At 40.0% G+C, this 25,483-nt stretch overlaps 2 protein-coding genes and 1 long non-coding RNA gene across 4 annotated transcripts in view; 1 reads left to right on the top strand and 2 right to left on the bottom strand.

The window, feature by feature from the left end:
- The window catches only part of LOC101467868 (uncharacterized), a 38,624-nt gene extending 22,788 nt beyond the window's left edge, over window positions 1-15,836 (bottom strand). Inside the window, exons 1-14 of the mRNA XM_076886827.1 lie at window positions 15,703-15,836; window positions 13,578-13,636; window positions 12,729-12,884; window positions 9,584-9,718; window positions 9,279-9,392; window positions 7,923-8,078; window positions 7,562-7,738; window positions 7,355-7,477; window positions 7,158-7,271; window positions 6,512-6,815; window positions 6,227-6,342; window positions 4,760-4,877; window positions 4,582-4,673; window positions 4,334-4,484 (exon numbers count right to left, since the gene is read on the bottom strand). Of these exons, the coding sequence (XP_076742942.1) occupies window positions 4,334-4,484; window positions 4,582-4,673; window positions 4,760-4,877; window positions 6,227-6,342; window positions 6,512-6,815; window positions 7,158-7,271; window positions 7,355-7,477; window positions 7,562-7,738; window positions 7,923-8,078; window positions 9,279-9,392; window positions 9,584-9,718; window positions 12,729-12,884; window positions 13,578-13,622 (1,801 nt within the window). The 5' untranslated portion in view covers window positions 13,623-13,636; window positions 15,703-15,836. The remainder of the gene's footprint in view (window positions 1-4,333; window positions 4,485-4,581; window positions 4,674-4,759; window positions 4,878-6,226; window positions 6,343-6,511; window positions 6,816-7,157; window positions 7,272-7,354; window positions 7,478-7,561; window positions 7,739-7,922; window positions 8,079-9,278; window positions 9,393-9,583; window positions 9,719-12,728; window positions 12,885-13,577; window positions 13,637-15,702) is intronic.
- Window positions 15,837-18,566: 2,730 nt separating this feature from the next.
- guca1g (guanylate cyclase activator 1g) lies at window positions 18,567-25,071 on the bottom strand. 2 transcript variants are annotated; one of them, XM_004571839.5, is made up of 4 exons: window positions 24,779-25,071; window positions 24,547-24,696; window positions 23,730-23,826; window positions 18,567-18,681 (listed from the first exon to the last, which is right to left on the bottom strand). In XM_004571839.5, the coding sequence occupies exons 1-4, from the start codon at window positions 24,971-24,973 to the stop codon at window positions 18,668-18,670; spliced, it is 456 nt and encodes a 151-aa protein (XP_004571896.3). In that variant the 5' UTR covers window positions 24,974-25,071; the 3' UTR covers window positions 18,567-18,667. The 2 variants fall into 2 exon arrangements, with proteins under 2 accessions (XP_004571896.3, XP_076742936.1); XM_076886821.1 differs by lacking the exon at window positions 18,567-18,681 and having other exon boundaries at window positions 23,044-23,826.
- On the top strand, window positions 19,191-22,548 carry LOC143419561 (uncharacterized). The gene is made up of 4 exons (XR_013099564.1): window positions 19,191-19,968; window positions 20,327-20,479; window positions 20,844-20,934; window positions 21,541-22,548. It is a non-coding gene; the product is annotated as an uncharacterized LOC143419561 (long non-coding RNA).
- Window positions 25,072-25,483: the final 412 nt, after the last annotated feature.

The raw sequence follows: 25,483 nt of genomic DNA, 5'->3' as shown, positions 1-25,483 counted from the left end.
TATTTACGGATGGGAAGTGAGTTTAAAGTGGACTAGACAGAATTATCATAGTGTGGAACAGGATAATGTTTTTGAAGACAGGATGACAGAGATGGAGAGTTGACAAGAAGTATGATGGCATGAATGATGCTGGTGGTTTGGTGAGACACTTTCAACACCACAAACATACTCTGTGACAAAAAAACAGTTTAATCCAATAGTATAGGCAACGAGAGCGACAGTAAGACTGCAAGAGAAGTACAGCAATGACAAGAACTGAGGATGGAGAAATGGAAAGTTACTCCAGGTGTTTATGCACTTGTGTATTTGCATAAGGTAGTGAACCTGAGAAACACTTCAAAAGCAGCATTCTGGTCAGAGCCATGCACACCTAATTTGCATAGCAAAGAAACACACATTTAAACAAGTGGGAAACAGGGAGGAAGGAGAAAACCCATCTTTATGAGTCACATTCAAAGCGAGTGCTTCATCACTCTGTCTTCGAAATGAAGAGCAGACAGAAACACCAGGCAGGTGCATATCTGAGGGGACTCTGATGGTGCTTTGACTTGTATTTTCATTTAGCAGCAAAGGATTCAAGAAGGGCAACGTCAAAATGATTACAACTAAACATGTTCCCATCTGTTTTGTGACGACAGGCCAATTTTTGACACGTTGGGAGGAAAAAGGGGGGCAGCTCGTAGCAAAGGGTGGGGCAGGAAAAGGAAAGGAGTTCTGTGTGTTAACCGCGGTCAGTGTGGGTTCAGTGCACAAGCAGATTTAAACTAAAATGTATCAACCTAATTTTAACAGCGTAGCCAAAACAATCATGACCCTCTGCAGCAGAATAGAGCCAGTCTGCCACATGCTGGGCATTTCACCCACACTGACTACAGCAGAGCAGATTACAGTAAAGCACATGCAAGTTCAGCAGAAACGTGAGCATTATGCATGATTATGCATCAAGTCAAAAAAGTGCTGTGAAGTCTTATTACTAAAAATCAGCTGGTCTCAGGTCGGCTTTGTTTCTAGTGAAAAGCTGTGAAAAACATCAAATTCATCATTTAATCCATAATGTTAAGTAGTCATCTACACAGAGAGCTATCAATGTGAATATGCTAGGTAGGATTTTTTAAAAAGTGAACTTAACTCCCTAATATTTCACAGCAAAGACCTCTTTGCTGTCAAAATCATTGTGCATCATAATCCAACGTTTTAACAGCATCATTGACCCACACAGTACTGACTAACGTCTGCAGCAGACTTTAATCTGCACTGGTGAGCTGATATGTGCAAGTATATAGAAAATCAACTTGCAGATCGTCTTTAATGGGAGATTGGCCAATTTGAAATCTGGTAAGACCTTTTCACATTAATGAGTTAATTCATGGAACTTAACGATCTCACCCTGTAGCCGCTAATAAGCATCAAGTTTGATACTTCTTAATTCAAATACATGAATATGAAACCAACATCACAGCAAATCACAGAAGACCCGCTGACAAAGGAGTATTTGCAGCTCATCATGAGTTAAAGTTACTATTGAAGCATGCGCTCTATCTGAATAAAATGACCAACATTACACCAGTGAGCAAGACTCAGATGAACTCTCTTTAAACTCAGTATGAAAAAGCACAAATTGTTTTCCTAAAATTGATTTTGGTTTTCTGTCACACATGGATGAAATGTCAGTGAAGTGGAACACGCGGCTCGACAAAACTCAAATTACCTTTTTTGCAGGGGTTTTTATTGATTTATGAGGTTGACCCTTATTATTTGAGATCACGTCATTATTGTCAACTACACTTGATTGATTCATGAAACTAATACGCTGTGACACCACTAATCAAAATCAGGAGGAACAATTAGTACGTAAGAGACCATCAGCCATTTTTCTTTGAGTATGATGTTGGCTTCATCTAACTAGGATTAAAGAAGACTCTCATTTGCATGTTTACCACTGTGATAACATTCTAGATTATTCAAGCAGCGCTTTGGATTTTATAACAGCAGTATCATGTGATAAAACTGCATTAAAAAATATATACTCCCGTGTTAAAACCAAAAAAAAAACCTGATACGTTTTGTAATAAACGTTTCCAGATTTACAATAATGAGCTTAACTGAAGCTTGATTCTTGTGGCTGACAAAAATCCAGCCTGTAATAATGAGGCTTGTGCATATTTTAAAAGCTAACTAACATTTTAGGATCACTCACTTAAAGATAATACCTGCTATGTCTGTCTCTGACAAGCTGAGTGGGACTATGTTGCTGAGCAGTAATACAGATGTTTCACAGATGTTTCACATTTCTGAGTATGAAATGTGCCATCTGAAGCAGAGGTGGCATGCATATTTTCACATTTAAAAACAACAACAAACAAACAGAAAACAAAAACAAAACAAATATCCAAATCCCCAAATTGAAAAGCACAAATACCTACACAATGACCGAGTATCTGAGGGCACTTGTGCATAGCTCTACTAAGCCAGGTGTGTCTGTCTGTATGGAGGATAGGCTCTGGTGTCAGCCTTGTAGCTCTGATGAGGTTATATGCATTAGTCTTTTTAATAGGGTTAGTGCAAACCTACCATCCCACCACAATAGAGCAGCAATTTTCTTTAATTATATTTGAGACCAGTTCATTATTGTTGGTGATTTCAGATATCTTAGCACACCAGAAATCAAAAGTTGAGAAGAAGAAACAGAAAGACAGAAGAAAACAAAAGGGTAAAGAATGGAAAAGAACAACACGGGACAGAGAAAGGAAGAGACTAAACTAAACAGCAGACTCGAACGTGCAGCATGACACTGTACTGCCTGTCGTTTCCACCAGCAAATGCAAAATTCAGGGAAACTCCAGGCAGTACAGTGTGCACGAGCTGCACTGGAGGTTTGGAGGAGCCTGCATGCACAAAACTGATGGGAAACTGTTCTGGGTGGCTGCTCCCATCCCTGGAGCAGGGGCTGGACAGGGAGAGTGGGGAGGGGGTGGAGGTCCATGAGATGGGAGGCAGCACAGAGTAAACCAAATCTCGCCAATGACAACAGTGAGGATGGGGAAAAATGAAGAAAACAAAGTACTGTTCAGTCAAACAACACATGACGAAAATGGTAAAACAAGCTAGCTCTATGAGAAAAACAAAGTGTGTGAAATATATTTGAAATAATTCCAATTAGTCCAGTCCTCTCCAGACTGAAGTTGACTCAGAGTTGATCAAACATTAACCCTCTGGGGTCCAGGGTATAACTGGCTGTTTTTGACTACTTTTGATTTTACGTCTATATTTCACCTTTAAACACGGTTTATCTTGCCTGTTTGGCATCATTCTTTTCAGCAATCTACCTTTGGAGGCTTTTTTGGAGCAACTGTGACATTCACTAGTAGAACTGACACACAAAACAAAACAACGACTACACTACACACTAAGTACACACTAACTATAGCCTCCGAACACGCTAAACATCACAAATCTCTCACATGTGAAAACTCGCTCTCTCTCCTAAAACTTCCCCCTCTTCCTAAACAACCAAGTGCCACATGTTGCCATATAAGTTTTTTTGATTGGTCAACATGGTACACTTTAACACCAATAGAAAAGGGGTGTTTTTACTTTTTTTTTTTTTACATTTTGCTCGCAAGCAGAGAGTGTTTGCTAGCGCTCTCCTTGGAAAATGACATTTTTACCGTTCTTTCCCACAGTAAACACCACTGTAGTTTTTATCTTAACTCTGGTTTTACGTGCCCTATCACCACAATTTAAAAACTGGTGTATAGTTCTAAGTCTGCACTTTCGACCCAAGTGGAAATGGAGACTGTGGGTCGCTGCATCTGAACTGAACTAAAGTTTCCCCAAAACCACAGCTACCACTAAGGTAACTTGACTCTGACAGAACCCCGTGATCCACATTTGTGTTAACAAACAAAATGCCAAAAATGTAGACATCAGAGTTTGTGTTTTATAGTAACACTAAGTTCCTTTTTAGATGCTAACAGAGGATGTGTACTCTGATATACTAACGGGTTTAAGAATGACTAAATAATTAAAGTCGAATTTTGAGGAACAGAAATACAGAACAACTTTAAAGTATTAAAGAACAGGTTTTACTACTGTCGTATTAAGTACTGCGAGTCTTTTCTTGCATTTATGAAAAAGTTTTGTTTTTAGGTTCCTCACATATATGAATGTCAGCAGACGTGTGTCGTTATTTCACACTGGCTGAGGATTTATGAGCAGATTAACTGTGACTCTGATGTTCACCCTGCTTCTACCTCCTAGCTATAACTGATCCCACCATCATTAGCTAGTTTGATCTAAATGAGTTTGACTCATCCTCCAGTAAAAGTCTTACCCTCTCTTTCCTCCTCCATGTGGCTGATACGGAGGGACAAGGCAGCCTTCTCCTCCCTGGCCCGGTCTCTGGCACTGACCACCTCAGCTACCATCTCCTGCCACTCCAGCACCTGGCTCTGAGTGTCATCAGCGCTGCCTGATTCACTTGCCTACGTTCAGCAGGTGCAAAAAGGGATAAGAGACCATCCGTGAGTATTAAATGTAAAACAAAAGCAGCAGGTTTAAGAAAGCGTTTGGGTGCTGGACCTGAGAGGCAGCCCTCTTGGTGAACTGCTCCAAGTCTGCCTGTAGTGTCCTCTGTTGCTCCTCATACACCACCAACTTTGCCTCCAGCATTTCTAACGATAACATCGAACAAAAATAATGTTCATTTTTGAACTGAGGATTTCCCTAAAGCATTTTCCAGAAAGTTTAATTTTATTACCGTTTTTTGCTTTAACCTCCTCGTATTGCTCCACCTTCCAGAGGTTTTCTTCTCTCTCCTCCTCGAGTGCAGTGATGCGACTCCGCAGGGCAGTCAGGTCTGGGGGAGCAACTCCAGCCTAAATAGAGTCAAACGTGTCTGTTTACTTGGCAGCTTTGCTTACCAAAGGACTTTCAGCATTTTGACGCGTTTTCGATTTTCACTCTGGATAACAAATTGAAAACGGCGTCCTGCAGACGATCGGCTGATATAAAAGGAAAACGGATAACGTGACGGATGCTGCATCAGCTTTATGGTCATGACGAGCAGCGCGAGCAGTAACGAGCTCAAATCTAAAAACAGGTATCGTTTTAACAACGCCAAAGAGAAAGCGATCTCTCTCCCTACAACTCAGAACAGTGTCATATCCTGTAAGACACAGTGTTACATGATTTAACACTGTGAAATGAACTCTAAATCTACAAACAGTGGTCCCTCGCTGGTTCTCCTGTCGCGGCTTCGCTGTTTCCCGGATTTTTTTGTGCAATTTTCCATGGTTTTTAATTTATTTATTTATTTATTTTTTACAGCGCTTTATGTTCTGCGTCCTGATTGGCTGTAGACCACTGTCAATCACTCTCCTCCGTGCTGTGTCTCCTGTACTTTACAGAACGCGTTCAGTTTGTCAAATCTACATAAATCTCTGATCGCCAGCAGTGTGGCTCTGAAGTGCTGGACTTTTTGTTTGTAAGTTTTCTCCCCAACAAAAACAATCTCGACGAAACGCTTTGGACCGTCAAAGGCAGCTGCTGTTGGTTTCGTTCTATAACACTGGACTTATTTTTCTATGAAGGTTTGAAGTTTGTGTTTAAACAAGAGAGAAAAGTGTGAAAATGTTCATGCCTGTCTGAGAAAAGCGTATAAAGTGTGTAGTGAGGGGTTTAAAACAGCTATAATAATTGTAAAAAACATAAAGTTGGCTACTTTGCGTATTTTACCTGTCGCGGGTTATTTTTAGAACGTAACTCCCGCGCTAAACGAGGGAGCGCTGTAGTATAGTACACCATAAACATCTACATTTCTATGTTTTATTGATAAAGATTGCATACAATTGTAACATTTATACTTGAATAACTGCTGGTTTTATCATTCATAGCTCAACAATTAGTGGCTTCTCTTGACTGCAGGAGTTATTTTCTTCAGCAGTGCTGTGCAAACGTTTTGAACAGCCCTTATGTCTTTATGTTTCATGTATGTTTGACCAAAACAGAGTTGTACAAGCCTGAAACCTGATATCTGGACATCTTTATTCAATACAGCCTGACCTCACTTTTCTTGTTCTGTGAAGGTCACGCCATGACGGTCTTCCACTGGGGTTTTTTTTCCCCTTTTACTGCACTGGCAGTGAATTTGGGATCTTTGCCATAAGCACAGCACAAAAGCACAAAATGCTTTGTTCATCCGACTTGGACAACTTGAAACCCTCACCTGGCTTCTCTTCAGTTCCTCCTCCAGCTGTCTGATTCGACTTTTAGACCAAGCTTTCATTTTTAGGAACTTGGCCTCTGATCTGCTGGCTTCATCTGTTTTCTGCTTTGCTTGTGCTGCAAAAATAACAAAAGAAAAGGTTTGAAGCACTGAAAGAATTTGAAAATGTCCTCATGTTCTGCTGCATTTTGTGAACAAACTAAAAATTCCCAGGATGTACATGGGAAAACGACACAAACTGACCTCTGAAGGAGTTCAGATAAATCATCAAAATGAAGAACCAACCTTCCAGCTCAGCTATCCTCTGGATGGAAGCTGAATCTGTGAGCACATTTCCACTTCCTGATGCCTCCTGACTGGCAGGTGGTGCTGCTGCCTGGGCTCTCCTCAGGTCCTCCAGCTGCCTCATGAGATCCTGTTGGGTTTGATCCAGCTGTGCTTGATGCTGCTCGGTCATTCGCTGCACCTCTGCCTGCTGCTTCTCCATCAGGTCACGGAGTTGTGCTCGCATCACATGCTTCTCTGCCTCCATTTTGGATTCAAGGCTCTCTCGCTCAACTTGTAGCCTCTGCAGCCGCTCTGAGAGTTCCTGCGTGGACAAAGTATTTGTTCCACATAAGTTTCAAGGTGTCATTATTTCAAGAGAGGTTGAAGAATGTCTACGAAACGACAATAGAGAATGTTCTATAGGCTGAATGAAAAGTGTCTGTCTGAAACAAGCTGTTTTAGCCCCTCCCCCTGAGCTCGCTACATGTAAGCAACATTAGGGATATTTCTTCTCTGGTCTGAAAACGAGTGTTTACAACAGTCTGAAGCTGCGTTTAAGCTCAAAGACATTTATTAAATATGGAAATTGATCTTTTTGACAGAAAACAAGGAAAAACACCAACGTCTTTATTGAGACGCAAACAGGAGCGGCGAGTCTGCTAACCTTTATCTGCTGATCTCTCCCGTCCACCTCTCCCTGGAGAACATCAATGACCTGAGTTTTACCCAGCAGCACTTCCTCTTTCTCATGAAGCTTCTGTTTTAGAGCCTTCAGAAGCTGAAAAGGAAAGCACAGATTCACAAACAACACAAAAATTCCAACTTCTTTTAGTTGCATGAACTCCTGACTGTCTGTGTTACCTGCTCCAAGTCTGCACTGGCATCTGACTTGGCTGCTAGCTTGAAGAGCTCCTGTTCATGCATCTGGTTGATCTCCATCAGCTGGCTGTCCTTCTGAATGATGATGTCTTTGAATGTCTGGATCTATAAACAAGCACACGACTCATTGTGAACCCGAGACAGCTAAATTCTACAAAAGAAGCTGTATTGTCCTCTTTGAAAACCTACATTCTGCTTGTACATGCTCTCCTTTTGGCTGTACTGCTCCTTCTCTGTAGCCAGCAGGTCTTTGAGGCTGTCTGTCTGCTCCTGCAGCAAACTGTAGCGCTCCTCTGCTTCCCCCACTTTCTTAGTCAAGCTCTGTACCAGCAACTGCAGCTCCTGCATCGCCCCGCCGTCCTCAGCCTGGGGGGACAGAACACATGAGTGACAGTGACCACATCTCTGAGAAAATGCAAGACATCGCCTGTTGTGACTCAGCTGTAATCCATTTTCTTCTACTTTTCTAACTTTGTCTGCCTATTATTAACACGTGCAATATTTAGAAAAAAGCAGTGAGATGATTCTACATGCTCAAAGCATTTATGACCTTCTGTGGTGGTGCAGGTGTGATGGGCTGATCTCCAGCCAGCGCTGTTTGCAGGTGGACAATGTAGGCCTCTTTTTCTGCCAGTTTCTTGTCCTTCTCTGTCAGCATAGCGTCCATTTCTTCACCACGCTGCCGCTGAGACTCCAACTCCTTCATCTACACAAAGTATTGGTCAGAAAAATTAGATTTCAAAGTGTAAGCGTACACCTAGGGCTGTTCGATATAACGATATATATTGGATGACGATATAAAAACGTCTGTCGTTTGATTTTACGCTATCGTTTGTTTCGTGGTGTCGCAAAATAAACTGTTTACGGTAATATTTCTTCATGGTTCTGATGGTCACTGTAGTAAAGTTCTCTCTTTCTCTTATATTTAATATCACCACACTACGGACGGACAAGCGTTTGTTTTTATGCGTTGTCGTTAGCAACAACGACGGTAAAACCACCGCGTGTCCGCTTGTTTATGTTCCACATAAACCTTTCAGAATAAAGCTCAAGATCCTGTTGAGACTTAAACTGAGTCACGTGAAAGAGCAGATTATTTACGGATGAGAAGTAAAAAAGAGCCGCCAGGTGCTAAAAAATAAACCTTAGACTCAAACATTAGAACGGGCTTTCCCCCGCAGCACGCCGTGTAATAAATACTCACAAAGAAAACGGCAGCCGTTACAACTTATATCTAAAAATGTATCGTTTCATGCATTGGTTAAAACACTGGACTCCAGCTACATGACGCGCAGCTGGAAACACTTCACGCAAGTCGAGATTCACAGAATTGACAGAAAATGTTACATTTTTGTGATTTATATCGTTATCGGACGATAGAATTCTTATATCGGGATATGAGGTTTTGGTCATATCGCACAGCCCTACGTACACCTCAGGATATGTCACAACAGAAAAAGAAATGAATACATCCGTTTGCTCAGTGGCACCATTGTGGGTGCGCATATTCATGGAGAGGATGATTATTCTGTAACTACAAGAAGAAATGAAGAAAAAAATATGGAGCCAGGAAAAGTAGAGTAAACTGGATTCATTTTTCCATAAATGTACTGGATTCATCTCTGTCGATACGAGCTGCGTTTCCTGCGGCCATTTCTTTGTTCTCTGCTGAAATTAGCTGCCGTTGCTGTTCTTCTGTTGTGATTATAATTCAAATTAAGAAAGATAAATGTAATTATAAAAAAATAACTTCAAATAATTAAGTGGACGTGGTGGGGACACAGGGTAAGGCTAGTTAGGCCAAGACTAGCACATATGTGTGTTCCAACAATACTCCAAGTAACATCAGTGGGAAATATCTCATTTCCCTTTATCTGGTAGGCATCAGAATCAAAGTATGCTTTACTTTGGTTTCCAGTTCCACATCTCTTTGTCCAAGCTGCTGTTCTAGTTCATCAACCTTCTTCTTCAGCAGGACAATCTTGCCTCGACTGGCTTGCTCTCCTCCTTCTGATGAACCCTAAACATGAAGAAAGCACTTTAACAACCCCAATGGAAACAGAGCAGAAACATGATTCAAATGGGATCCACATGGCATGACTGTGTCTGAGCTTATAAAGCCAATGGTGCACTGAATCGCTGGAAAACGTTTAGTATTTATTCATTTCTACGTTTAACCCTTCAGTTCTGGATGTGTGTGCACATCTCCACCTTTTTGCCGTGTGTTGGTGTGCTCGGCCCCTGCTGCTTCTTCAGCTCCTCGAGCTGTGCCGTCAGAGACGTCACCTTGGCCTTGTTCTGCAGACGCAGTTTGGACAGTTTGGCTTCACAGGCCTCCTTCTCAGCCTGAAAACACAAAGAAGAACTTTAACTCCAGTTTAGTGCTTCGTTACGTCATCAGACCAGATGGTTTAACTGTAATATTTTAGGACACGTTAATAAAAAGTGAACTTTGGCAGCTTTAGATGTGTGTGTGTGTGTGTGTGTGTGTGTGTGTGTGTGTGTGTGTGTGTGTGTGTGTGTGTGTGTGTGTGTGTGTGTGTGTGTGGAAGCACAGCAAAGGTTTACAATGCAGGAAATGCTTGCACTCTCCTGTAGCGCGGTTGCTAAATCAAACACATTCCTGTCTTTACTGTGGGTTGAAAGGCTTGACTGTTTAATATTTAACACAGTTGATGTTTCTCACTGAAAGATCCAAGTCAGAGAGCAGCTTTAAAAACAGTTTTGACCAATTGTGCCTGCCTCAATATTCCATTTCCCAATCTATGTGATGACTCATAGGATTGAATAATTTAAGCACAGTCCTTATAAATCAAGGAACACCATGCAGAGTCCTGCACACTGGAAAAACTTACTCATAGACTTAATCTTTGAAAAATGTATCCATCTGTGTACCCACATCCCCTTTTTTTGCTTGATTTTCTATCAAAAACTGAACAATGTTTACATTTTTAGCTATATCTGCACGCTACTCAAGAACACACTGACAGCCCAGCTGAGGCCACCATTTATAAATAGCACGTGTCAGTCTCTATTTAAAACTAACAATTGTACCTTTAGAGGTGGAATTTGCAAACATTCATTCAGAATTTGCTTCTAATCTGATTCTAATACAGTTACAGTTGAGTGTTTGGACAATGGCAAATTTGCCTCTGTGTGCACAGGGGATTTTTAATCAAACAACCAAGATGAAACTCAAGATTTTCAGCTTCAACTCGAGGTGTTTAACCAAAGTCTTGTATCAACAGTTTAGGATTTACAGACATCTGTTCCCTCATCATTCCACGAGAAAGTAAGTAGATAAAAGATATGAAATTGAGTGAACTGAGCACTAAGGTTGAACTTGTATTGTAAAGATTCAATAAGAGAAAGCAAAAACTAAATCGATAAACTGGTACATTCAGCCAATCCATCAAAGCCCAGACATGTCCACTAGCCTATCCAGAGGAACACAGACTTTTTCAGGCCGGCTGAGAATCTCTCCACTGTGTACGGGGTTGACCTGAGGGCCTCCTCCAAGTAGAACATGTACAAAACACCTCACCCAGAAAGCATCAGGTCAGATGCCCAAACCACCTCTCAATATAGAGGAATAGCAGCTCTACGCTTCACACTTACCTTGCAGCAGCAGATTTGAGCAGGCACCTGTCTGCCCAGCCTTCTTCAGAATGATGTCAAAGTTCTGCTGGAGGTGGGAATTAAACTTCATGTGGACCCAGGCCACTGCAACATGCTCCCAGCTAGGGCTGGGCCATATCATACCGTTCACGGTAATACCGGTATAACGTTGGGCAACGATAAGAAAATGAAATACCGCGATAGAATATGGGTAAAACGCACATGCCTTTGTTTACACATGGCGGAAAGAGCATGGCGGCGACGGAGAATGAGAAGGGTGAAAGTGGAACTGGTTTAGCTTTCGTCCGTCAGATACACAACAAAGCACTATTTTTGGTAGCGCATGCTAGCGGGCCGTCGTTATTACCGTGTTGTATGGAAAATACGGCGCACTTAAAATCATCCTTTGAATTTTCTGAAAGTTGACAGAGCCCCTTATAATCCCGTGCGCCTTATGTATGAACTCTGGTTGTGTTTACTGACCTCGAAACGGTTTTATGTACACGGCGCTCGAAAATCTGTCAAATGTTTTAGTGCGACTTTGCTGAGCTACGAAGCCGCAGCGCTCGATGGATTGTTGGAGCATTATGCTATCGTAGGCGTAGACGTACTGCACCTCAACATGATATTACCGTATTGTGTGTGTATAACCTCTTTTTAAGTGTTGTGGATATTATACATGGTTATGCTGAGGATATGTTGGCCAGTTTCCACTGGAAATGCCTTTTGGTTAAACTGTCAGCGAGGAATTTGCACTGTTACATTTTTATATAACTTTAATGGACATAAAAAAAACAGCTGCTTGTTTAAGTGAAAATACATTGATGGTTTTTTTTTGCACTAATAAAGTTGTGGAGTCATAAAGTATTTTGTCTAGTGTCAGTTATATCGTCAGTTATATCGTTTTCAAATGTATATCGTGATAAATATTTTTGGTCATATCGCCCTGCTCTACTCCCAGTACACCCTCACTATGTGTTTGGGTGTGTCTAGCCTTTTCAGCACCTTCTGCCAAATCACCCCCAGGTGGTGAACAGGCGACAGTTCAGCTCCTCTCTTCACCCAACTGTCTAACAGTGTAATTCGGTGCATAAGCATAAAGGACAGTCAGGATCCGTTCTCTGACCTGAATACGTAAGGAAATGACTCTCTCGTCCGAAAGACTGTTTCCAAGCCATGTGCTGGGGAGACCCCAACTATATCTAGCTGGTATTGCTAAACCTCACGCACAAGTTCAAGGGGGTTAGGCTATATTCATCCAGGCACCACAGGCTGAGGCCTGCCTAACAGGTTGGGAACCCAGTAACTCGGTCTTGGGCAGAGTGAATCCAACTATTAAAAGCAATCCTTGCATTAAAAATTTTATAAGATTGTCCAATTACTTTTAAACCTGTGAAATGGAGGATGTATGTATGTGTATAAAAATAACTAAATAGCTATAACTGCTACAGTAATGCAATACTTTTGTTAAACCCTTGAATAAAGCTGAAAGTTTGCACTCCAATCATATATTGATGGTTTAATTTAAATTCCACTCTGATGATGTTAGGCAAAATTTCAAGAAATATATAATTATCAAAATACTAATGGACCTGACTGTATGATAACAAAAGCTAGCACATGTTTTTCATGGTTTAATCAGAGAAATATGATCCCAGTTTGGCACAACTGGACAACACTGTCCTACCAGATGCACAGCTCTTTATTGGACTAATATTGTAGAAGAAATTGTCCCCACCTTCAGCTGGTCATCTTTGGAGCAAAGAGCTGCATCTTTTTCACGAATCATCTCCTTCAGCTGAGTGACAAGCTGCTCAGTCTGGGTCAGCCTCTCTGCCATTTCTTCCACAGGAATCTCTCCGCCACCAGCATGGCTGGGTGGAGAGCCCAAGCCCTGAGAAGAGACGGACGAGGTGGTGAGTCAGTGAAAGGAACACTGATAATGTTGCAGTGAGTGCCCTCATGTTTATTTGCAACACAAAATGCTGCTTTGTTTAGAAACTGTGTAGAGTATGCAGAGACTGAACATATATATGAGTGAGAAGTATTAGAATGATAATGCAGTAATAGTACTGTAATATTATAATAGAGTGCAGAAAATGTACAATATGATTTGCAAATTGACACTGATTACATCAGTTAGTCAGAACTAATCCGAATGTCAACATATGAGCTATAAAGCAAAGAGGATCCAGATGTGAGGAGCTTTAAGCTTTAACAGTGACTCCGCGCCCTCACAGGCAGCCAAGTCAAAGCCAGCAGTCCCACTGCATAGCTTACACCAGGTTTCCTTTCAGCTAATTTAATGCCTTTTATATAATAATGACACCACGTGAAATGACATGAAATGATTCATCACAGTGTGAAAAATGCTGTCAGGTACATAGAAAGGTTACTCTGTAGCAGCTGTGGTTTTGAAAAGGTGATGGAGGCAAAATCTGGAAACAGTCCAGTGTTCCAGTGTGCCAAAGTCTAGCACTTTAAGGGCTTAATGCTTGTGTAATCTTTCAGAATATAGTTTGTTATCGGTGATAATCAGTGATTACTGAGCCTTCGAGGAATGGGAAACGAGCACATGTGTACTTACTCCAGAGCCGGGCTCTCCCTCTTCACCAGAAAACCATTTAAGCATGGTTACTCTTGGACCTGAAACATCAACACAAAAAGTAAATATTCACAGAGTAACAATGTGTCCTCTTTCAGTTCTCTTCAGTGTGTTACAAGAAGAAAATCTGCATGTATTATTCATCACATCTTACGGCACACACCTCTACATCCCATCTTTTTTCACTGCTATGGTGAATATTCATATTCAACAATTTGCTCAGTGTAAGTACAAATACTCCCAAGAGGCAGTTTTGTTTTGGTTTTTTATCTTGGTTCTGTATAACGGCAATGAACAGATATTTGTACCATGGTCACCTCGGGCACACCGCTCTGATGGTGAGCCTAAAAGCCCCACCCACCTGCTGTTCAAACTTCTGTTTACAAAGAGTAGAAGAAGAAGGGGTGAACGGGAAGGAGCAGTATATCTTGTTTCAGATAGGATAAAATGAGGGCCTGCATTAAGGCTCAGCAGAAGCTAAATAATGCTTAGATGGAACTGTGAATCATCCAAAGCAATATGCTGGGCTAATTATCTCATTTCTTTCATATCAGCAAGGATTTTGGCATCCAACAACTCTCAAAACAAAACAGTCTAATGAGGATAAAACCATTTCTTTGCATTCACTCGTCACCTCTCTTACAGTGGTGCACTTTTGCCTCTTCAGACTCACTTTTGTTTAGTTCAGGATGAGCCAGGGTGACTCAAAGTCAGCCTTTGTTCAGGAAGGACTACGTGGAAGAAGTACAAGTCATAAGATTTCACTAAGTAAACCTTTAGAAGAACTATTAAAGCCTTGTGGTGATGCAAGTGAGTCAGCTGCTGCCTAGGGTGTGGAGATGGTTTCCCTTATGAAACGGGCTTTATGTCAGAAACGCCATTTAATCTGAGCCTAAAGTTCTCTAAAAAAATGTTTATAATTGACAACAAAAGCCTATAATAATGTAAATGAATTAGAAGGTCAGCGGTCACAGCATTACAGGCAACACAAGACTGTGCTCGCAATGTCCGCTCTTAAAATATTTACTAGCACTCTAGAATATCAGATTGACTGAGGAGTGCAGGAAGGTTTTCAGGTCACCTGAGCTAACAGGATAAAGCTATGCCAAGTCAGACAAGGGGCTGTTTGGATGGTGACCAAGGATAGATTTAAATATAACTGTAAAGACTTTCTAACTTTCCAAAAGGCCATCAGCTGATTTGGAGCAACAAAAGGCATGTCCTTCCTTAAACCCAGACCGACAGGTGTTGATCTTCCACTCAAACCACTGCAAGACTAAATGTAGGCTTAAACTGACCACGACTCGAGGCCCTGTGCTTCACATAGGGCACCAACAGGGTGCATGATCAGCCAAATTCATTCAGCTCGCTGAACCGTCCAACCCACGTGACGCAAGGTGGAAATATCAGGTCAAACTGGTTTTCCGATTCATGCCACAGTGTAGCTTTTCATGAATTTCAGGACTTTTTAGGTTTCTGCGAATTATACCTACAAACACAAGTTTCAAGCAACAATGAGCCACAAGCAAGAAGAACAACTGAAGTCTGCATGAAGTCTATAACGCAGAATCATTCCCGGTCAGACTGGGAATGTGTGGTATTTTATCCTTAAATCCTCCTAGTGTGCCTAATATATGGAAATTAGGAGCACGGTTTAAGCTACTGCAGGCAAACATTGTTGAAACACAAGCTCGCGTTTATATGGTAATTATACACACACTAAATTCATAATAGAATCGCCATGTTACAGGAGGAAAAATAAGAAATGTAGCGTCTCTAACGTTTGCTCGACATTAGCCGAGCTTGAGTTAGCAACCGGGATCAGCAATTCTTACAACTGACCGTCCCGTACCACAAGTCATCCGACCTCATAACGCTTCGCACTTCGTTCAGCAGCAGGTCTTTAGGGGCTGCCCCGTGCAGGTCGGTCGGGTTTTTTTTTTAAATGACCAGTTATAGCTAACGCTAATCCAACCAGCTAACTTAATCTTGTCAGCTATGCAGCTACATGCTAACATAGTTAGCTCTGAATTTCATCTTGGCCGCACGAGAAATTCGCTATGTCATGCGTCTTATACCCGGTAAAACATTACTTTCAACAGCTCACCGGGTTCACAAAGTCATGAAGAATCCACTTCAAAGATCGCCACGTTAAACAAATCCTGCAATATTACATTTTTATTCTTCTTGACGACTAAAGTGAAACGGGACAGATTGCTCACGTTTGTCAATAGACAATTGGGATGACAATGCGCATGCGCATTTCTGTTATCTTTGCGGGAGTCCGGAGGGTACCCATCTGTGTATAATTATTAACGAGTTACACATTGCATATAAAAATAATGTATTTGTCCACAATAAAGGAGTTAAGTCTTCCATTAGCTAAACATTTAAATTTAAACACTGGAATAGGCATGCTGTACTCTCCAATCCTTATCAAAGAGAAACCAGCGACCAAGAGAATAATCGTCATACCATTTCCGCTTTCGTTTAAACGGCCCTTTGCTGAACCCTAATTTTGTTGGCAAACAGTGTGTCACCACAATAGTTTTATCAAGCACCACTTTCAATCTGATATTTCTTTTTTTCTCCTTTTTTAAACGATAAAAACTAAAATGACTCTTTGCTTTCTCTAAGTATTTCAACAGATTTCTTTCTGTATTTCAAGAAATCAAAACAACAAAATTCAAATTGTCATCACCTTGCCTTTCTCCCCCCAACCGCTCAACCTTGGTATTCACGTGGTTTGGAGAAAAAGCAAGAGAGGTAAGGTTAGGGTGGTTTGGTGCAGAGGAGTAATAGTGGACATACTGGACAAAGGATGGCGCAACTAGTTAAGAAGAAATAAGGAAGACCAAAGAGAAGATTCATGGATATAGCAAAGACGGACATGCAGAGGTTTGGTATGACAAAAGAGGAGGGACAGGATATGTTGGCAGGATATCCACTATGGCAACCCTTAAAGGGAGCGTGTTGTTAATAATCATTTTTTGTTTTTTTGCGACTAACAGTAAGAACAATACGTTTACATTACATATAAACATACATATAATGTAGGCAGTATGCTGTAACGTATCCAATGCTACATACAACTGGCTATTTTAAAAATGACCACAGAGGTGTGCAACCTTTTTAATCTGCTTAACTCTGCATTTATCAGTAAAACTCTTTTGGCTATTAACCATTGGTTACAAATTGAGTACAAACACACACATGTACACAGCGTAGATGTGTACATGTGTACAAACTGCTGACCTGAGTGAGTAACTAGTACAGTATGAAAAACGAAGAAAATGCAACATGATGTAAAAAAAAAATATATATATATATATATATATATATAGATAGATAGTTTGATGGCACCAGGTGCAAAATAATCTCCTGTCCTGTCCTATGTCCTCCCACATGTACAGTATGTAGTGTAATTTGTACATAAAGTGACAAATCCACAGATAATTATACCAGTTTTAGTATCTCTCAGCTCCTTGTTTTGGTTAGTTTTTTACCGTATTGCCTGGTTTCATCAGAAAGTTTCTTTTAGTCTCTCTTGCCAAATGATAAAATGGCAGAAATACAACTTGCTGTGAACAAAATATGTTTTATTTTGCTGTAAAAGGGCAAAAGAAGTTGTTGTAATAAGTTTAAATGGATACATTATTACACGTGACAAAGATTCCAAGTGCAACAAAGAAACAAAAGTCATGCTCACATTCAGTGTTACGCTGCCTCCTTTGGCACACTCCTGCATGACATAATACAGTGTTATTGTTATCTGTTATTGTCTTTTCTTTAATAATGTTCTTAGACTTTCTGGCAGCACTCTTAGGTGGGAAAAGTTGCATCTGAACAAACTAGAAGACTTCCAGAATGTCCTTTACATATATGACACTAAAGTGGACAAGTTTAACCATAACATACCTCACCGAAGAAGAAACAGCACAGCAGAAACAGTCTATACCAACTGTCAAGCACACAGTGGTGGAGGGGTGATGATTTGGGCTTGGATCACTTGCAGTCATGGAAAACTCTGTGTTCCAAAGTGTTCTAGTGTCAAATGTGAGGCCATCTATCCAAGAGCTAAAGCTTGGCTAAAACTGGGTCATACAACAGAACACGGATCCAAGCACACCAGCACATAAAGGCTAAAAAAGAAGGTGTCAAAGTTTTGACTCAGCACAGTTAAAATTCAGACCTCAGTCTGAGTGAACTGCTGTGCATAAATTATTTACTTGCAAACCTCAATCAACACTATTGTAAAGAAGTGTTGGTCAAAATCCCTCAACAGAGAATGGATAGATTGATAAATTCACACAGTGAATAATTCCTTGAAGTTATTGCTGTGAAAAGAAGACCCGCCTGTGCCTCAATTTTATTCTGCAACCTAGACATCCACATTACTCACACTCTCACATAACACATACATATAGGGCCTTGGGGGTGGGCACATTTTACAGCATCCAGAGGATGGTCGGTGTATTCCAACCCACCTCTGGCGCTGGTGCCCTACCCTCAATTTTAAATGCATATAGACACTGAGGGTTTTTGGGAGGAGCCGTGCTGCTCTCTGATAGGAAGCAGGAACCATGCTCTCCTGTGTTTTAAATGCACTTTAGAACAGCACACAGCAACACTACATATGAGCGGGCGGGAAAAAAAAGAAAAGAAGACCCGCAGGCTAACAATGACTCTATAACTCTACAGAGTCCTATCAGAAATGTCTTTTTCACATGACTGTAAGTATCTTTCATTACATTACTCTGATGATTGAACACTACCAACAGAAGAGGTTCATGTATAATGTCCAAATCAAGAGTATACAGCCTCAGGGAGATGAACGTGGAGACAAAGGCAAACTTTTAAACCTCAGGTATGTAGATAGCACCACTCTGTCGGCCTCCAAATACATCATGTGGCTGATTCCAGTCTGCCGCAGTTCTGAATGACCCAGCCGGTGGCGTTGACATCAAGCTTCAGTAGGTCCATGACCCATTCGTCCTTCTGAGCTCCCTCCATGAACTCCAACAAGGTTATCTCACATGTTGGGCACAAAAACACGATCCACACTGTTGACTTTATACCACGGCTTCTATGATGTTTGGGGAAAAGTCACATTTTTGCAGTGTTACACCATTACAGGCAATTTTACATTAAATAATCAAAATGTAACTGAGTTGCAGCTTTAATTCAAGGGGTCTTATTTTATTTATTTTTTTTGCATTAAATGTTTAAGAATTACAGCTTTTTCTAGAAACAGTGCCCCAGTTTAAAGGCTCAAAATGAATGGGACAATTGACCGACAACCACTTTCATGACCAGGTACGGTCTGCCTCCTTGCTATTTAATGACAAATGAAGCAGACATGATATCTGAAGTTGAATCAAAAAGTAAAATCTGTATTTTATTTGAATTTATAAGAATGAGTGCACAGCTCAGGAATAAAAACTGAAAGAGGGCAAGGAGAGTGCACGATGGCAGAATTATTTCTAGTTAAGAAGAACAACTTCACAACAACTGCTGAAACAATAAAATGTTCTGACATAAAAACAGATTTTAGTTACTAAAAACAAGCTTATTAAGGGTGGATCCACGTCAGACTCTACACTGAAAAAAAGGGACTGGCCATCTCTTGGATTTATGTAAGCATCTTGCATGTATTTAACACAATTGCCTCATGTTTTAAAGTTAAATGTAACTATATAGTGTAAAAACTACATGATATGCAGAAAGGGTGTATTAAATTGTTCATATCATGTTCAGGTGAAGTAAGTCAATAAGATAGCAACGTTAAATCTCGTGAAACCACGCGTGATTTCATCTCGCGGGCTTTGGATCGTGGTTTAAAAAAGGCATCCATCTCAGTCAAGTCGAGCAGCCAACTCTACGTTTTTGGTATGTCTTGATTTTTTGAATTAATATTTACCATATTTCAGCCAAATGTAGTTAAACGTCTAGAGTGTCGCCATGTAACATGCTAAAAAAGAGCCGTTAGCTTATTTGCTGTTTTATCTGTTGTCAAAGAATTGGCGCTTTTTCATTTGAATTTGTCTTTGGCACAAGAGCCGTAATATCACATTAAACCTAATTACGAGGCACTCATAACATAATTTGGTTTTCTGTGTGAATAGATTTGCCAACTGACTCTTCAGTTACATTGTGTATTTACTGCACCATGGTGTTAGTGAGATTTTGGACATTGAACAGCTTTAGCTAATATCATCAGCGGCATTATGCTAGCTTACATCCCTACCCCTCCTGGCCTCACCTGCTGTCCTTTTGTTTTTGTTTTTGTTTTTTTTGCTGCACATTGAGAGACGACCTCTATTCTGCATTTCACCAGGAGTCAGCTGATGGATTGTGGGTTCAAGGTGTTATGGTAAGAAAGTATATTCTATTTTCGTTTCTGTAACTTAATTATAATGGGTTTTTTATAATTATTAGGTGCATGCATACTCACCCTATTAATACAACTGAGAAATCCAAAATCTGCCATAGGTTTAACTTATACCTGTATGTATTGCCAGAAAGGTGATTACTGGACTCGCATTAATGCACACTTGAACTGAAATGAGGTTGTAACTTGTGGGTTGTTGGGTTGCAAATCAGAAACAAACATCTTTGGATTTTTTTTAATCCCATAAGATCTGGAAACACAGTTTTTATTCAACAAAACATTACTGATTAACCAAGCACAGTGCCTGCTGTTATTTCAAAATAATTTTATGTCATTTCAGATAAAATGCAGCATTCCAGTGCATCCCAACCATGCCTTTACAGTCAAGGTTTCTGACGGAGCTGAGTTTCTCTCTGACAGTCTGCTGAAAGTGTTTGCAAAGTGATCGGGGGAACAGGGCACAAAGCTAAAGGATGTAGCTGCCATTATGACAGTAAGAACTTTAAAATTCTTTAACTACAAAGTGTATATGTATTGCATTAGGTCAGTAAAATTTTTATGCTACATCCATTGAAACAGTCAACTATTACCTGTGAGTAATGATTCCACTAAAAGGATGCCATAATTTTCGTCATGCATTTACTGGCCCACTGAGAAAAATTTATCTTTTTTAAAAAATAAATGTTCTGGAAACTATATATCCATAAAGTTGATGTCAAACAGGAACTTTTGATATTGCTTTGTAGATGCTGGTGTTGCATGTTGACTGGTTTAAAAAGTCAAGAGTTTTTGTCTGGGATCATTTTCTTCTGTGCTACTGAAAAGTTCACAAATCTCTGTTTTCTTTGTTATAATAGTCAAGGATGACATTAATGCTCGGAGTCCCTCATCAAAGTGCTCCGCATCTGTGTGAAAGACAATTGCAACATCTTGGTGCAGGAGTTCATGGTGAGTGTTTTATGAGTAGATTGTGGATTTGCAACCTTTAAAAATGCATTTAGTTATCCACTTGATCCTCATTGGACTGGTTAGGACCAGTAGTCCTCTTTAATAATTTGAAGTTCACATGAGGCCTGGTAGTGAACTCGGCCGCCGGCCCTTGAGGCCCCACCCCCACCCCTGTATTAGGGGTCACATCAGTGTGAAAAAACTTTAAATTTGTCATTCTAATGAACAAAGGAAAATCCCACCAGTATTTACATTAGCTTTTGTTTGAAAGAAAAAAAAAAAAAAAGACCAACTGACCAACAGCTAACCAAATTGTGGGGCTGAAAGTCTAAATTCTAACATCTTCTGAGTGACATAGCCTGGATTTCTGATGGGCCGGTGTCTTTCTAACAAAAACTAATGTAAAGCATTTGAAATTATTATGTTTTTCACCCTCTCTTAGAAACTCTGTTAGACCATGAATGGCAGCATGGCAGGCCACTCTTTGGCTATAGCTATTTACTATGTTGCTTGCATTGGTTTAAATTACTCTAACATTAGAACTGGTAGATTCAAAAGAGATGAGTTTAAAAAGGAATCTTAAAGAAATGTTTTGTGTTTAACCAGGACTTGACTGAGGCCACTGCACAGATTGAGAAAACCACAATGAACATCTGTCTCCAGAGATGCGGCAGGCAATGACTTTTCTGATGTTGTTCTTCAAGATCTGGATAACGTGACCTTTGCAGTAGCCATGCTGTTTGGACCTTTTTTATTCCTTCAACATGAGTTACCCATCACAACTCTGCTACACTTTTGAGGTGATTCAATGGGTGGTAATGGAGTTGGATGCAACTCAGCTCTCAAGAAAAGCTCACAACTAAGACAAAACTGCTCCTGCAACGAAGCTCACTGTTATGCATGTGAGGTGACCAGCTCTAGGTGAGAAGACATTTAAATCTCACACTTGTTCTGCTGCATTTTTGAAGCTCAATTCCAGGAACGGATCGCAGGGTTCATTTTTATATACTCTGCAACTGCCATGAGGACGAGCTGTTTTTTGTTGTTGTTTGTTTTTCCTTTTGCTCTGTACAAGTTCTGTTTGTCTGTTTGGCAGCATTTTTAAATTTCTCTTTGTATTTTTTCTTTCTTTTACTAGTGAAGAGATGTAGCGTGAACAGTTATACAGTCTAAATATCCCATATGGGTCGTGTGAAATGGTATTTTCAGTTTCATTCAGTTGAAGTAAAGAACGTTGAATATTTCTAAGTGTGCTGTTTTGAACCAAGATGTCACAGTATGATCAGTGCTGTAATTTTTGACAGTCACTGTATCAATGTTATTTTTGCATCTCTTGAATAAAGTTTTTGACCTGCAAGTGCTAATTTCTTTAGTTATTGGGGTAAAATGGGTAGTGTTAATAGGAAGGTGTTTGCCAATTCAGTAACCTAATTTAATGTTAATGGAAACTAACATTACCTCAAATTGTTTAGTTATAATTGTTGTTTAACTGAATCTTGATGTCAGAGGCCTTAAATAGAATGTTTTGTATTGTTCTTTCCCAACATTTTTCAAAAGAAACAGTCTAATTTCTTTGCTGCGATTGATTCCAGAGAACACGGAAGAACTGACATTATTTAACTGTTGATTTATATAGATTCAGTAGAGGAGTAGATGTCAGTTTAATTCTTTACCTACTGCAGTGAAATTAGACATGTTGTTTTGAAAGGTTACTGGTGCCAGCAACCATCTTGGAAGAGAACAATACAATCTGTTATAAGGCCTCCATTTGAAAATTGTGTATTTGATACTAGAATATAATAGCAAAATGTAATTTGAAGATAACATGTAGTATTTAAGTGACCAAGTAGTATTGGGTCAAAGTTATTGAATCGTGTTGGGATAACGTGAGAAAATTGTGAAGGATTAAAATATTCCAAGAGCTCAAATTACTTCATCAAAACATGTTTAAGTCACATTTTATCAACACAAATTGCACAGGTTTATTGAACATGAATAAATTGTGTTAATTTAACTCAATTGTTTAAGTTGCTGCCAAAGCAAAACATCTGTGTGCAACAAATGTCCACCATTGAATTAAGTAAATCCAACAACATATTTTTTTCAGTGTATTACTGTCTGAGTCACCACCACAGATCCATCAGCGAGCCATGTTCTCTCGTTGCTAATGTTCAGTGTCTGTCACCTACAGTTTGTCCTGTCAGGTTAGAGCTGAATACTCAGATTTCAATATCTAATATAAATTATGGCAGTATAAAGAAATGTACATATTTTTTAATCAGATCTTTATTCTGTCTATGACAGTGACAGAGTGAACAAAGCTCATTTAAAAATCCTTGCTTTATATGGCCCACAATGATGCATTCATATTACACAGTCCACTGCATGAAGATTGAAGCTCTGCTCTTTTTGCCACAGTGAATCCAAGTATCAGAGCTCCAGTGATGACGATATACTCAGAGATGATTAAAGAGGCTCTCAGAAGAAGCTCCAAGACTCCATCACCTCAGAGTTTATGATTAGATTCATATTTTACTACACCTGCTTCCTCCTTAGAAGAGACAACTGGAACATCTAAATACTTAAAACTAAAAGTGGGTAGTTAACGATAAACTCATATTAGGTTGTGGTGATTTACTATTTTGGATGCATTGAAATGAAAACAGAACATATATGAAGTCAGTATAGGAACAAACTACAGTGACATGAGACCATGAGACATGTTACGTCTCATGTCTAAGATATTCAGAACAATCACAGCATATTCACAACATAGTGCAGTGGTTTACACTCACCATCATTATTCTGGTCAACCAGCTGGAAGATTCGGTCACAGATTTGGGATGGAGTCATGCTTATGTGAGTCTTGTGGAGTTTGATTTTGTAAAGAATCTGCATGAGACACATGAAATGATGATCAAGCACACTCACATTCAATTTAGATCTAATCTCCGAAATATACAGTGTGTTGTCCTCCAATATGCTGACAGGAAAGTTTATTCTGTTCTGACAGGGTCGACTCTGCCAACGTTTTGTTTCTTTGTGATTTGCTAAATATGATGCATAGCTGAAAAAAGATCCAGGTGCAGATAGCATATTGTGTTGTGGTCTGACACACACACACACACACACACACACACACACGCACACAAACACTAAAAAAGGCTAGCTGTATACACACTTGGTCTGTTTGCTCACAAATAAGATTGTTTTAACATCAGTTAACAAACGAATGACTTAGAATTACTAAGATTTGTTATTTCAAGAAGAAAACAATAAAAAGTGTTTAAAGTTTTCTTTTACCATAAATGACCAGCATTTATGTCTCCAAATTTAGAAGCTTCTAGTAAATTACAACAGCAGCCTCCCAGAATGGCCTCATTATGTGTTCATCTAATGTCCCGTGAGGCTGCATTACATGACCCCTGGGCCTAATCTGGTGCACAGGAGTAGTACTTTAAGCTGTCTTGAAAAGATCTGTGTTATGAAACCAGGTAACTTCTCACAGTTAAGACAGATTACACACAGATGATCCTCCTTTTCTACAAATCTTCACTCTTAACATACTGTTCAAAATGAAAAGAAAACTTTGAATCACACAGTTTATCTTACCCTGACAAGCCGTTTCACCTCCGTCCTGTCCAGCCTGGCGTTTCCATCACTGTCATACATCTTGAAGGACCACTTGAGCCGATCTTCAAGATTACCTCGTAAGATCAAGTGAAGTGCTGCCACATACTCGAGGAAATCCAGTGTGTTATCCTGTTTAAAAATAACAAAAAGGTACATTTACAGTGAAGTTGTACATTTATTTTTACAAAGACAAATTGTTCTGTCTTTTTACCTTGTTTGTGTCGAACGAGTTGAATATTGTTTCTATGAAAAGGGACTCCTCTACAGAGCTGCTTGGAACTCCAAAGATCTTCTTGAACTCATGCAGGTGCAGGGCACCACTCGGACACTCCTTCATGAAAATGACACACAGCTCATGAATCCTTGCCAAGTCCATCTCCTCATTGTGACTTTCTTCTTGTCCCATGGCCTCTGCCAGCTTGAAGGAAAAAACCCCAAGTGTGTTTGTATGGAAGTTCTGCAGAAATGACTGCAAGGCGTCTGCTTGCACAGTCAAACTGAAGAGCTTTGGACTGCTGCTTAGCCTCGCTCTCACTAACCTGACAGGGCGTGGCAGGTTAGTGACACGTTAATCTTTTAATTTGCTAATCTCTTGACTTTTAATCAGCAACATCTTGTTATAACACGTCTGAAAGTTTGGCATTGCATGTCATCAATGTGCCAACAGCAGTGAATACTGTGGTGTCTACTTAATGGTAACTTAGGTGGTTAATTAAACCAGCTCTCTTTGATATTAGCAGCCTGTCTGTCATTAGATATGTGCTGCAGCAGAAAGAAACATGGCACTCAAAGAACTGTAAATAGAAATTCTGTAACAGCAGGGAGATAACTCATGGTGAAGGGGTGGGGTTAAATAAGTGTCACTTCTTCCCACTCCTTTTCCATATGTAACTGAATCTGAACAGGTGAAGTAATG

The sequence above is a fragment of the Maylandia zebra genome, linkage group LG1, assembly GCF_041146795.1.
Source record: "Maylandia zebra isolate NMK-2024a linkage group LG1, Mzebra_GT3a, whole genome shotgun sequence".
Taxonomy (NCBI): domain Eukaryota; kingdom Metazoa; phylum Chordata; class Actinopteri; order Cichliformes; family Cichlidae; genus Maylandia; species Maylandia zebra.
This window is presented reverse-complemented; position numbering and strand designations above follow the sequence as displayed.

What these genes read in the sequence shown, in the direction of transcription:
- guca1g (XM_076886821.1), bottom strand. Translation starts at nt 24,973, where the DNA reads ATGGGACAAGAAGAAAGTCACAATGAGGAGATGGACTTGGCAAGGATT. An exon ending in ACTCGTTCGACACAAACAAG is followed by an intron (nt 24,697 to 24,778) that starts GTAAAAAGACAG and finishes ATTTTTAAACAG; the next exon opens with GATAACACACTGGATTTCCT. An exon ending in AGGTGAAACGGCTTGTCAGG is followed by an intron (nt 23,827 to 24,546) that starts GTAAGATAAACT and finishes TGTCTCATGCAG; the next exon opens with ATTCTTTACAAAATCAAACT.